Source organism: Seriola dumerili, unplaced genomic scaffold, assembly GCF_002260705.1.
Source record: "Seriola dumerili isolate Sdu_G_001 unplaced genomic scaffold, Sdu_1.0 BDQW01000066.1, whole genome shotgun sequence".
Lineage (NCBI taxonomy): Eukaryota > Metazoa > Chordata > Actinopteri > Carangiformes > Carangidae > Seriola > Seriola dumerili.
The window spans coordinates 3,074,819-3,088,267 of NW_019174321.1; the positions used below are offsets into that span (position 1 = coordinate 3,074,819).

At 44.3% G+C, this 13,449-nt stretch overlaps 1 protein-coding gene across 1 annotated transcript in view; it reads left to right on the top strand.

The window, feature by feature from the left end:
- The window catches only part of il17rd (interleukin 17 receptor D), a 28,407-nt gene extending 15,217 nt beyond the window's left edge, over positions 1 to 13,190 (top strand). Inside the window, exons 2-16 of the mRNA XM_022742055.1 lie at positions 708 to 762; positions 4,002 to 4,124; positions 6,457 to 6,575; positions 6,793 to 6,913; positions 7,642 to 7,686; positions 8,370 to 8,521; positions 9,217 to 9,282; positions 9,423 to 9,477; positions 9,710 to 9,820; positions 9,951 to 10,135; positions 10,235 to 10,350; positions 10,758 to 11,015; positions 11,373 to 11,978; positions 12,445 to 12,728; positions 12,897 to 13,190. Of these exons, the coding sequence (XP_022597776.1) occupies positions 708 to 762; positions 4,002 to 4,124; positions 6,457 to 6,575; positions 6,793 to 6,913; positions 7,642 to 7,686; positions 8,370 to 8,521; positions 9,217 to 9,282; positions 9,423 to 9,477; positions 9,710 to 9,820; positions 9,951 to 10,135; positions 10,235 to 10,350; positions 10,758 to 11,015; positions 11,373 to 11,978; positions 12,445 to 12,728; positions 12,897 to 13,021 (2,421 nt within the window). The 3' untranslated portion in view covers positions 13,022 to 13,190. The remainder of the gene's footprint in view (positions 1 to 707; positions 763 to 4,001; positions 4,125 to 6,456; positions 6,576 to 6,792; positions 6,914 to 7,641; positions 7,687 to 8,369; positions 8,522 to 9,216; positions 9,283 to 9,422; positions 9,478 to 9,709; positions 9,821 to 9,950; positions 10,136 to 10,234; positions 10,351 to 10,757; positions 11,016 to 11,372; positions 11,979 to 12,444; positions 12,729 to 12,896) is intronic.
- Positions 13,191 to 13,449: the final 259 nt, after the last annotated feature.

Here is a 13,449-nt window from a genome sequence, read left to right on the forward strand (position 1 = left end):
TTCTCTTCATTCTTAAAGTTTCACATATATGAGGAAGTTATTTTAGTTAAACCAGACAAAAGGAAGTTGACTGGGGCTGAACTAGCAGCTGCTACAAAGAGTTAACTTAATGTTTTACACATGGATTAAAAAAAAAATGTTGATACAAGAGTTGTTTTGTAAGTTTCCTTGCAGCTTGTTGCAAGTCAACATCTCATCAACACTTGTTGCTTTTATCGTGTCAGTTTTTTTGTCGTTATTTTTTCTGGTTCTGGACCAGGAAGATGACGGGGTTGACTGTTTTCCCACCTTGGAAAGCTGTCAGTGAACACAACACCATGCCAATTTGAATTAGCTTGACCGATGTGTTGATTTAATCAGTTTATGCGATTGCCAACTATTTTGTTAATCGATTGATCATCCAAGTGATCTATCAAGACAAAATGCCACAAACATTATATTTCCATGTTGAGTGTGAGCACTTGCTGCTGCTTCTTGTCATTGTTATTATAAATCAAATTTTTTGGGGTTCAAACTAAACAAGACACTTAATGTCGTCACCTTGTGTTGGAGGAATTTGTACTGAGCGTTTTTCACTGTTTCCTGATGTTTTATAGACAAAACGTTTAATCTGTGAATTGAGAAAAAATATGATTCTAGGTAAGCTTTTTCTAATGTCATGTCTCTCTCTCTCTCTCTCTCTCTCTCTCTCTCTCTCTCTCTCTCAGGTGCAGTCTGGTGCAGATGGAGGTCGCAGGTTGTCCGTCACCTTCAGAGCTGACAGTGAGTTTCTGTGTATCTCTGGATGCTCTGACTGTTTTACCTCAGACTCATAATAATAAAACTTAGAATGAAACTTTTCTTCATGTTTATGTGCGACATGTAGGTCTCTGACATTTCTCCCCAAAGTCACAGTATCAAAACATTTTCTGTGGATTCTTCTGAGAGTTCAGATCCCAAAGTCAATTTTTATTTTCCATCATGTTATCTAACGTGAAAATCTGCAAACCGCCTCGACCCCGCATCTCCACCCCCATCTTCATCCTCTTCCTCCTCCACCATCCTCCTCCTCCTCCTCTTTTGTTCTTTTCTCTCTAAAAGTCAAGTTCCTGAGCCGTGGCCGATCCCTGCCTCCTGCTTTTGTCCGTGACCATGAGCGAGAAGCACTTTCAGCTTCCTCTTTGTGTGTGTGTGTGTGTGTGTGTGTGTGTGTGTGTGTGTGTGTGTGGAGAGAGTGTGTGTGTCTCTGTTCACAGTCTTCAGGCAATCCTTATATCAACCTGATGTTTAACTATTTTAAAGGAGTTTTTTGTGAAAAATAGAAACAAAACTCAATGAAGGAAGTTTAAAACAGTGTAATAATAATCAACAGGTTAATTTGTTTTGCAGGAGTAATACATTCAGGACTGTATTGATCATAACTCCATCAACCATATCAAAAATGTATAAAATGAAATGAAATCAAAAATTCACATATATACAGCAAAATAATAAACATATTTTAAAAATCATATATAATGAAGAAAAAAAAAGCAAGTCCTGAAACTGCAGAGCCACAAAAATGTTTTCACTCATTTTGACTGAAAAATTACAAAAAGAATCAGTTAAAAAATGTTGTTTTTATTCATTTTATTTGTTTGTTTTGATGATCCAGTTGTCAATTAATCAACTAATTGTTTCAGCTTGTTTTCAGTCTGAGTTAATTCACAGATTTAAAATCTTTGCGCCAAGAATCAGAATCAAATCCCTTCATGACATTCCCAAAGATTCCCACCCCTCCCGCTGGACAGAGCCAGGCTAGCTGTTTCCCTCCGTTTCCAGTCTTTATGCTAAGCTAAGCTAACGATAGTGTACCTTTACTGATATGAGAGGAGGTATTGATCTTCTCATCAAACTCTTGGCAAGAAAGCAAATAAGTGTATTTCCTAAAATGTGAAACTGTTCCTTTAAATACAACGTGTCATCGTAACTATTCACTGATAGCAGTTGTTCTCTCTGAGGGTCTCCCAGTGAATTTACATTTTCAGCTGCTGCCACGTCTCCTTTTCTCTCTCTACAAAAGCAATTCGTTAATTCTTAATACATATTATGTCACCAATAATATGGAGGTCAGAGGTCAGAAGGTCATGTGGCTGAAATGATGATGCATCCTCTTTAAGAACTCATGAAATAAAAAGTGTTGAAACCCACACAGTTTTAAGTCAAAGTAAAGCGCAGAGGTGTTTTAGCATGACAATCAGCAATCGGAATCGGCTCATTGTGTGTGTGTACTGGTGTGTGTGTAGTGGTGTGTGTGTGTGTGTGTACTGGTGTGTGTGCTGAGGGAGGGACACACCTCACTGCTTCCTTTCCTCTGGACCTCCAGCTGTTGGAGGATGAAGGAGGACGGAGGAGACTCTGTTCTCTTCTTGTGCCTCTGACTCTGTTTGCAGTGATGTAACGGGGAATATAAAGCAGGGTGACCTTTGACCTGCAGTTGGTCACAGAGGGAAGGTGATGAGATCAGCCAGATCCGAACACATAAGTCTGGAGAATTTCAACATTTGTTCTCATAGTCGACAGATGCAATGTAAAGACCAAAACCAACAAGCAGCCGATCCTACCAACAAGTATCGACTCTGTCTCTGTATCAGTTGACGCCGCAGGTTTACTTAGATTTCTGAGGCTGGATTTATTATTTAGATTATTAGCTTTTGATGCAAATGGAAGTTGGATTTCTAACGAGTTTTTCTTTCTTAAACAGAACCGAGGAGTTATATGTTTTCACTTCGGCTCTCTATTAATCCGCCGCTGAAAGTAGTCCCCAACAAATCCGGTATTTACTTTTGTTTGAGGAACATTTTAGTAAAAGACCACAGTGCCCAGCTGCTTTAGGAAACGAAACTGTATTTCTGTGGTTTACGTCTTCAGTGGGAAACAACTTAACTGAGCGTTTTAGTGTGTGAGGGCTGTAGCCTTCTCTTTCCTTCTTAAACTGGAAGGAGAAAGAGGAGGAAGAGGAGTAAGAAGGTGAGAACTAAAGATAAAACTTGTCCCCGTCATCCAGCATCACATCCCTCTTTCATCCTCCTCTTCCTCCTCCTCTTTTGTCTTATAAAAAACTCTAAAGACAAACAGGAGGGAAGGAGAAAGAGGAGTAACAAGCTGCGACCTTTCCCTCCTCCTCACATCCTATAGAGGAGCTTTATAATGGAGGAGGAGGAAGAGGAGTGACGAGCCGTGACCTTCTCCTTGAGCCCTGAACATGACCCCACTGGGTGATAATGAGGCAAGAGGAAGAGGAGCGATGGTTCGTGCATCCCATGCTCTCCTAACCTCCTCTCAGTCATCTCCATCCTTTTTAAGCTCCTCTCCTCTGTCCCATCTTCCTCCTCCTCCTCCTCCTCACCTCAATCCTCTCCGTCAATAGGTGGCTGGCAGGAGGAAAGAGGAGCAGTCAGTCGTGTCTGAGCTCACGCCCCTTTTCATTCTGCGTCCTAAGTCCATCTTTTCTCCTCCGATCCCTCTCGGTTCATGGCTGGCTGCCCCCCCACCCCCACCCCCCACCCCACCCCCCTCCTCCTCCTCAACAACACAAGAGAAATGTTGGGAACAGGAGGAGGTGAGTACACATGGTGATGAATGAGTGAAGGTCTGGGTCATAAAAATAGGAACAGCGGTGTACAGCCTGCTCCCGCTGACAGTCACCTGTTTCCTCAAAGTCAAACTGTTTCTAAGCATCATGTGACTTTCTGTCGTCTTTATCACTTTAAAACTAAAACTGAAATCTTTGCTAAGAAGTCAGCTCTGTTCTCGACTCGTGTAGTTATTTGTTTAAAAATGTAACCACTGTAAATAACAAATTAAAGTCTGATTTGTTTTAGGGCTGCATTGATGATTATTTTCATTATCAATTCATCTGCCTGTTAAAACCTTTATGACGTCATCACATGTCTTGTTTTTTCAAACCATGTGTGCAGTTGTTGATCTCTCTCTTTCTCTCTCTCTCTGTCTGTCTCTGTCCATGTCTCTCGCCCCTGTAGACTGTTCATTAAACTACCCACTGGGGAAACATGTGATCCATGAAGTCACCAATGTCTCCTTCAGCCACCTGGCCTGTGAGGACCAGGCCGCCGTGGTCGTCCACTGGTCTGCAAGTCCACTAGGTAACTGTCTGTCTGTTTACCTGTCTGTTTACCTGTCCGACTGTGTGTCCGTCTGTCTCTCTCTCTTTCTTTTTCTCTGGCTCTTCAGAGAGATTTAGAGAAGTGAGGGAGGAACAGGAGAGTAAAACCTTCAGAGTGCTCAAATCTGTAAGATTACCCAGCTCTGTGTGTGTGTGTGTGTGTGTGTGTGTGTGTGTGTGTGTGTGTGTGTGTGATATGTTTGTGTGTGTGTGTCCCTTATCAGCCCCACAGAGAGAGAGAGAGAGGATCACATCTCACACAATAATACCACGACTTGACCGTAAAGGAATGTGTGTTGGTGCGTGTGCTCTGTGTAAGGTGAACCTCTCTCTCTCTCTCTCTCTCTCTCTCTCTCTCTCTCTCTCTCTCCTTCTCTGTGACAATGCCGCCTGTTGTTTTCTCACAGAGAGACAGAAATCTTCCACGTCACACATGAACATCTATCTGTCAAACTAACGACCTCGTCTCCTGCTCAGCTTCGTAGCTGAAAGTTTAAAAAGATTTTAAGATTTTAAGCAAAACAAATTATAGCCCCGGTTTACCATCCTCTAATGGCCACTCCCAGCAGGATATTGCTCCATGTCACGAAGCAAAAGTCGTCTCCAAACTGGTTTTATGAACATGACCGCGAGTTCAGTGAACTTCAGCGGCCTCCCCAGTCTCCAGATCTGAATCACCTTTGGGATGTGGTAGAACAGGAGATTGGCAGCATGAATGTGCAGCTGACAAATCTACAAAAATGATGTGATGCAATCATGTCAACATGGAGCAGAGCCTCAGAGGAAAGTTTCCAACATCTTGTGGAATCGATGCCACGAAGAACTGAGGCTGTTTTAAGAGCAGAGGGAGAAACCACCCAGTGTTAGTGCGGTGATCCTAACAGGGCCGTCACCATATCAGGTTCATGATAACGATATAATCTATATATATATATCTATAGGAGATTTGGAAAAAGATATAATGATGCTATCAGTCAAACTTATCTTGAACTTTGTTTATTGTGTGTTTTGTCTCTTTTTTGGCAGATGAATTTGAGAATTTTTTCAGATATTTTACTCTCGACATCTCGAGAGCCTCCAGTGAAGCTTATAACGAATACTTTAAATCAAGGTTGAAACATGTAGAACTTGCACTGAAGCCAAGGAGCACACACCTGCTGTCACACTGCAGCTGTTGTTAACATGCGAAAACATCCTCGTCTGTCCTCGACTCTGCAGGAGAGAGAGAGAGAGAGAGAGAGAGAGAGAGAGAGAGAGAGAGAGAGGAATCTGCCTCAAGACACAAAAACCTGTTCTGCTACCTCTCTCTCTCTCTCTCTCTCTCTCTCTCTCTCTCTCTCTCTCTCTCTCTCTTCTCTCTCTCTCCCTCCCTCCTTTCACTCCTAATAGGAAAAACATGTCCTGTGGATGTAAAGGTGTAATTACAAGACAGACCTGTTTTTAAAGGGCAGAGAGGAGGAGGAGGGGGAGGAAACAAGGTGGGGTGTGTGGGGCAAAAGGGGGGAGGGAAGAGGAAAGGAAACAAGGAACAGAGGAGAAGTAAGGAAACAAATAGTGAACAGAAGGAGATATAAGGTAGCAACATGTGGGGGGGGGGGTAGGAGGGACAAAGGAAATAAGGAGACGAGATGAGGGGAGGAGAGAAAAGAAGAAAACAAGAGGAGGACAAATGGAGTAAACGAGATGCAGGGGAGATGAAATTAAAAATGAAGCAAAGGGGAGGAAGGGAAATAAAAAAGGAGAGGTGAGGAGGAAAATAGGAGAGAGGAGCAAAGTAGGCAAGAAAATGAGGAGGACCGGACAGAAAAGGAAACAAGGAGAGGAAATGACAAAAGGAAGTAAGGAAAGTAACAAGTAAGCAAGAAGCGGAGGGAAAGAAAAATATGAGAGGAGGAAAGGAAATGTTACAAGGATAGGAGAGGAGGAGAAAGAAATCTGGTGAGGAGAGAACAGGGAGAAGAAAGGAGGGAAAGGAAGCAAGGAGAGGAGACAGAAACAGAAACGAGAAGGAAGGGAAAGAAGAAAGGAGAGGACAGAAGGAGACAAGGAGACAAGGAGGTAAGAGGATGGCTGTCTTGGAAACAATGGTTGGACGAAAGTGACCAGAGGGAAGAGAATAAGGAGAATAACGAAGGAAAGGAAACAAGGGAGTGAAGAGAAGGACACAGAAGCAGGAGGAGGAGAAAAGAAAAAAAGAAGAGATTAAGTAATGAAGACAGATGTAGGAGAGAAGGAAAGGAAATGAGGAGAGAAGGATGCTTGCGGATGATTGGACGGACGGTGAGGCTGAACTTCCTGCTGTGTCTCTGCAGGGATCGAACACATTAAAGGCTTCAGAGTTTATCTGGAGGACAAGAACCCAGAGGGGAAACAGTGTCAACACCTCATCCTCAAAGACCCGAGGCAGCTCAACTTCTCCTACAGGAACACGGTAGGACCAAAAAACTGTGACTCAAATTAACCAATCACATTCAGCTGAGGACGCAGGTGATTATTCTTCTTCCTAAGACTATGAGTTTACAGCGTAAACCTTAAGTTTTCACCTGAAAGACTTCGCCTGATGTCACCTGTTCACCTCTCCACATTAATCTTGTGTCCGGACTATTTGTATTAGTTACTATTGATTTATTATTGATTCCCTCACACAGAAGCTGAGCAGTCAGCCGTTCAGCGGTTTGACCTTTGACACCGACTACATGGTTCGTGTTGTTCCTTTCCCGACTCTGATGAACGAGAGTTTCTTCCCTCCGTCCTTCCTCCGGACCAACTGTGAGTCCAGTACTGCCCTCATCCACACACGATGGATTAGTTAATCAGTTGATTGATTTATTAAGTGATTAATTGTCTCCAATAGACCATTCCTTCTTGCTACCTGACGAACACCTTTAAGACTTTCCCTGAACATTTCTGCCGCTATTTGTTTTGTTTTTTTACCTCGTCAGACATCTACAAATGATTATTAATTAAAAGGAACATTTTTATATTTGGGGGAAATAAAATTTTTGTCAGATGAAAACATCAAATCAAATTCAAATACTTAATTCACTCAAATTACAGATTACACACTGATAATTGATGTTAAATTGTTTAGTTTATCTTAGTTTAGCTTAGCTGAGCGCTAATACTGGTAGCATGAGGAAACTGTTAGCCTAGCTCTGCAGAAGTAAGGATTACTGAGCCGCTGTGACTGCACACAGCATCTCAGACTTCCTCACAGTCCTCATACTGCCAGGTGTGAGGTCTGTCTTTAATCCTCTGTCAACACAACCCGGCTAACTCTCGACTGGGAGACGACCTCACGAGGTAGAACATGTGGACAGTTTTTGAGTTGTTGGAAGGTTGAATTTTTCCACTTTGTGCTAAGCTAGGCTAAAACAAAACCTGGACCTTTCTGAGGAAGACAGGAAAGAGGTCAAGACTGTCCCTTTTTAAAAATGTGTCTGATCATTGAACTGAAGAGGACAAACCGTCTAATCATTTCTGTGTGTGTGTTACAGCGTGTGAAGTCCTCCTGGGATCAGACAACCTGGTTTGCAAACCATGTAAGTTCCTCAGTGTTGTCGTCATAACCAGAGCCACATGTAAACAGAGTTAGTCCAGGGTTTGATCGTCTTCTTCTCAGAGCAGTTAAATGTAAATGATACATTTCCACAAACTAATTTTAAGCCTTAAATAGTTGACACAGTTTCTGTCTGAGGACAAAGCGATTACATAAGGTTTTAATCCAATCAGTGCCATGAAGAAGCTTTTACTTGAGTCATAAAGTTGTATATCCTTTGTTTCCACACCTGCCAGAACAAAAGAGGCTGGTGCAGATGTTTCACATTAAAAGCTTAGCAGGAAAGACGGATGATGTTTGTCACGTTTTTGAAGGAAGTGTTGAGTTTGACAGTAGATTAACTCAGATCAAAAGACACCGTTAGTGTTAAAAAGAAAAACTGAGAACAGCAGAGTGGTGAGTATGACACGACTCATTTGTTGAACTGATGGTGATGATGCTGAAAAGACAACAGGTGAATAAACTGCAGGTTAAACCTGAAGCAGACAAGGAGGTTTCTAAATAAACCATGATCAAATATACTTAGAAATAAATCCGAATCTCTGCTGTTGAGGTGAATATTCAAATTTTGAATTGATGGTCACTTTTGTACCACTGACTAATAAGTAGAAGCACTACATGTCCATGAGAGTGGAGGTTAAGTTTTGTTTGTGTCTGTCTATGCAGTCTGGAAGCCAAAGACCTTGAACGTGTCCCAGCTGGGCTCAAACCTCCACGTGGCGTTCGACCAGGCTCCGGCCTCCTTCGGCTTCCACTTCTACTACCTGTACTACAAACTGCGGCAGGACGGACCGTTCAGGCTGCAGCGCTGCAAACCAGTAAGACCAAATTTATGTGACGTGCAAAAAGACCACTGCTACATATTAATACGACGTCTTCTTGTGACCAAAGTGTTTCATTTATCAAGTCTTTGAGGCGGCCTTAGCTTGTTTTCTTTTGGCATGAGGTCTTGCTTTAAACAAACTAAAGGTGGGACTAAGTTTGGTCCGACCACATGTTTCAGCCTGTCCTGAATGTCCACACCAGGAGGTGAAGGTGAAAGGTTGCATCCCACTGCCTCCCCCATCTCTCTCTCTCTGTCTTTTGTGCGTCTTTGTAGTCTCAGTGTGATGAATCATGCAAACGTGGACAGTGGCTCTCTGCCATCCACCCAGATTGTGCTGTCAGAAAGGGGGTTTTAAGATGCTGTTACTCAAACGTACAAAGATGGCAGGGTCTCTGTCGTCTGTTCTGTCAGTGGTAAATAGACGGCACTTTTCTACCTTTGTGGACGGGGCACTTTACAGTTTGCCTCTCGTTCACCCGCGGCCTGTCCATCAATCTATGATTCAGTGTCCGACCAACCCTGTGATTAGAGGAGACCGGAGGTGAACTTCACTCCAGCTCTGAAAAAGAACATTGTGACAGTCGGTTGCTCTGATTTGTAATTTGTGAGAATTAATGTCTTACCTAAACGATAAGATACGATGCTTCCTGACCTAGAATGTTTTAATGATGTGTTTACTGTGTGCAGGACGTGAACCAGCCCAGAACCACATGTATCCTCCAGGACGTCACTCCAGGGACCTACACCGTAGAGGTACATGAACGCAGCACGGGACCGAGCTTAGTTTACACAGCACAGTTTCATCACTTGACTTTCATATCTGTTCATGCTGTGAATCATTTTCTCTCCATTTGATGTAATGATTTATTTATTTTTCTTCTGTTCTGTGTCAGCTGAGAGACGACTGTAACACGACCAGGAGGCAGACGCAGTACCACGTCAGCCAAGGTGAGACACACACACACACACACACACACACACACACACACACACACACACACATACACACACTATAGGAATAGCACAGTAATCCACATAAGTTAGTTCACTGACTCTGTTGCTCCTTTCTATTGCTGCACTGCTGTTACTCTAAGGTTTCATCATTTACCGTTATCCCATAAGGTCTTTCAATAACCCGATTCTGTTGTCTCATGCTGGGTGTGTATGCTTCATCCTTCAGTCCACTCCCCCTGGGCGGGTCCTATCCGCGCCATGGCCATCACAGTGCCTCTGGTCATCATGTCGGCCTTCGCCACTCTCTTCACCGTCATGTGTCGTAAGAAGCAGCAAGGTGAGAGCACTTAAAGTTGGCGATATTTCTTCTTTTAGTTCACTGTCTCCTGCACACTTGGTGTTTTCACTTAGTGCTTAATTTAAAATGTCTAATATATCTTTTCCATTTGTCTTCTCTCCTCTCCTAGAAAACATCTACAGCCAGCTGGATGAGGAGAGCAGCGAGTCCTCCAATCACAGTGCAGCGTTGAACACGGAGCGCCCGTGGCCTCGTCCCAAAGTCTTCATCTGTTACTCCAACAGAGACTGTCCCAAACACACCAGCGTCATCCAGAGCTTCGCCTACTTCCTGCAGGACTTCTGCAACTGCGAGGTGAGACAGATAATACCTGGGCGACGAAGAGGAAAAATAAAACGTCCTTTAAATCAAAGTTGCTAGTCTGAAGGTTGGGTACTTTTCACATCTGCTCAGGTTGTGTTGGATCTGTGGGAACATCTGGAGACGTGCAAAGAGGGTCAGATGTCGTGGCTAAGCAGACAGCTGGACGAAGCCAACTTCATCATCACCGTCTGTTCCAGAGGCCTACGGTACTCTATCTACTGTCTACTCTGCCTCTGTCCGAACTACTGCTGATGTTTCACAAGTGCCTTGAGCTGCAGTTCCTCCGGTGGCCACTAGATGCTGCTAAAACTCTGGCATTGACTGCTGTGTAGTGAACATCCCCAAAGTTGTATTTAAATTTCAGTCAATGAGAAGTGAGACACTCAGGAGTAGTGATGTGTTTTGTAAGTTTACTTCTCACCTTCTCTTCATCCCTCCATCCTATTTGTTTTAAATTTTTCTTCTTTCCCTTTTCCCTCCATCCATCCTTCCATTTCTTCTTTCCTTCCTTCCTTCCTTTTGTCCCTCCTTCATACTTTCCTTATCTTTCCTCTCTCTCACTCCTCAATATTGTATTGTTTCTATTCTAAACAGCTCGGTTCTGTTTTTGCAGCTACTATGTGGAGAAGAAGAGTCGCAGAGGGAAGACGCCAGTCAGTCGCCGTGGTAACAGCAGCGGCAGCAGCAGCTCTCCGATCGGTGGATCCGGCAGTGACCTGTTCATAGTGGCCGTGGCCATGATCGCTGAAAAGCTGCGGCTGGTGAAGCAGAGCGAGGGGGGTGGGGCTCAGGAGCTGAACCGCTTCATGACGGTTTACTTTGACTATTCAACAGAGAACGACATCCCCACCATGTTGAGTCTGGCTCCAAGGTAACTGCAGCACTACGGGACAGAACAACAGGCGCAACAGCCGCCCTACACTGTCCATGTGATCGTGTCCGACAGCGGTCCATAAAGCAGGATAATAACAGGCTGAGACATTTTGCATTGACTATAGGCAGGAGGTGAAGTGTTTAAGTCTTGGGATTTTACACAAAAATATGCAGAAGTTGTGCGTTTTTGTTTGTTTTTGTTTGCATTTACGGAGATATGAAACTAACAAATCTTTCACTAAATCTTTTTTTATCTAAAGTTTTGTCTCTCTTTGGTAGAAACCAAAGCTTTTGGTAGTAAACAGTCACTTATTACCAAAGATTAACAGAGTGGGTCGTTTTGTCCTGTGTTTAGGTTCAAGTTGATGGACCAGCTGCCTCAGCTGTTCAGTCGGCTCCACTCCAGTCAGTCCAGTTTAGCTGACCGTGAGCAGCAGCCTCTCAACGTCTCCAGGAGGAACTACTTCAGGAGTAAGTCTGGACGCTCACTCTACGTTTCCATCTGCAACATGCACCAACACATCAGCCAGAACCCCGACTGGTTCGACAAGCAGCTGCCTCCTGCAGCAGGTTCCTCCGCCTCCTCCGGCTCCTCTTCCAAACATTCTCCTCTCCCCGCTGTCCCGGCTCCCAGCCCTCCTCCAAAGCCTCCCTGCGTCTCCTCCTCCACTCAGCCCGAGCAGAGGTTTGACTCCGGCTTGGTGCTGAATGAGGTGGTGGTGAGGACGCCGTCGCTGGAGGGTGGGAATGGAGTCCCAAAGAGGAACATGCTCCTGCTGGGCCCCGGCTCCAATCCCAGCCTCAATCTTGGCCCCGGCCACAGCCACAGTCCCAGTCCTAGTCCTGGTCCCAGTCCTAGTCCTGGTCCCTGTCCTAGTCCTGGTCCCTGTCCCAGTCCTGGTGTCTGTCCCAGTCCAGGCCTACCACACTGTTCTCTGTCGATGCTGGGACACACTTCAAGGTAAAGAAAGCTGTAGTACCACTCTAGCTTTCTATCGTTTTACTGTGAGCATTAAAGCTGAGTTTATTTTTTTTACCACCTGGGTCACATTTCAGTCTCTAAAGGAAGTTCATCTTGATGCTAAACTCACCTGCCTGTTAGTAAAGTATTATATTATAGTAGTATAGTTACTGGTCACTGTATCATTCCTCTTCCAGATGACCATAAAGCTTTTATTTCATAGCGAGATTCCAGTATGAAAAAGAGAATTTTGTACGACTGTTTGCAGCTGCTGTTGATGCTGATTGAGTTTGTATCAACTCGTCATGAAACCTACAGACTGTTATATATTGATGCTTTTGTTTGGTTTGACCGTCAGTGTTGGTGATGGTGAGTTTCGGTGCACTGAGTCCGTGGTTTGGACTACACAGCAGGTAATATGAGATCACTCGTCAGTCTGACGGCTGCTGTTGTTCTTCTCCATCAGGTCCACTTCTGGAATATCTGAACTTTTACCTGAAGAACCTTCGTCCTCCTCCTCGTCCTCCTCATCTGCTCCCTCCATCCTCCAGGATGGGGTGTGTCCTCCTCCCGCCCGGGCAGAAGAAGGCCGTCCCTCCCCTCCAGAGGTCCCACCTCCTCGTGATTCGGGCATCTATGATTCATCTGTCCCTTCCTCGGAGCTTTCCATCCCCTTAATGGAGGGACTGTCACATGACCAGGCTGACTCCTCCTCCCTGGCCGACAGCGAATCATCTTCTTCAGGGCTGGGTAAGGCTGGCTGTTACAAACGCACCTGATGTTGTTTTACATTTGAAATATCATTGTATGCTGTTATTCTATGTTGTTATAATTTCATTTTAATTTGTTGTGTGTTGAATAAATGACTTCCTGGATGAAAACGAACAGGTCGTTCACACCTGGCCGTTTGTCTTTCAGGTGATGAAGAGCCACCTGTTGTCACGTCGCTCCGCTGCAGCACTGCCACAGTCTGTAAAGCTGAGCTGCACCATCACCACCACCTGGAGCACAGTGACGGCCTCGCTCCTGTAGCTTCATTGTAGGAGACGCCTCCAGCCAATCAAAAGAGGACTAGCCCCGTGATGTCATCACAGGGCCAAATATGTTTTGGTCGTAGACCTGAATCCTTTCTCAGCAGTGCCATCATCTGATCACCGTGGAAATAAAACTGGAATCATTAAAAGGCATTAGAGTGGGTCACCTGTGGAAATGACCAAGTTCTTGAATGTTGGTCCCTGGTAACTATGGTAACCACTGACTTAGAGAACACTAGTCACTGGTGACTGTTGTAACTGTTATGTTCTAGAAGACTAGTCCTTGGTAACTATGGTAACCATTACCTTCTAGAACATTGATAGGTACGATAACTATGGTAATCGCTGCATCAAGAAAATCAGTCCCTAGTAGCTATGGTAACCGGTGAGTTTTAGAACACTAGTCCTTGGTAACTATGGTCACCACTGCATTTCTA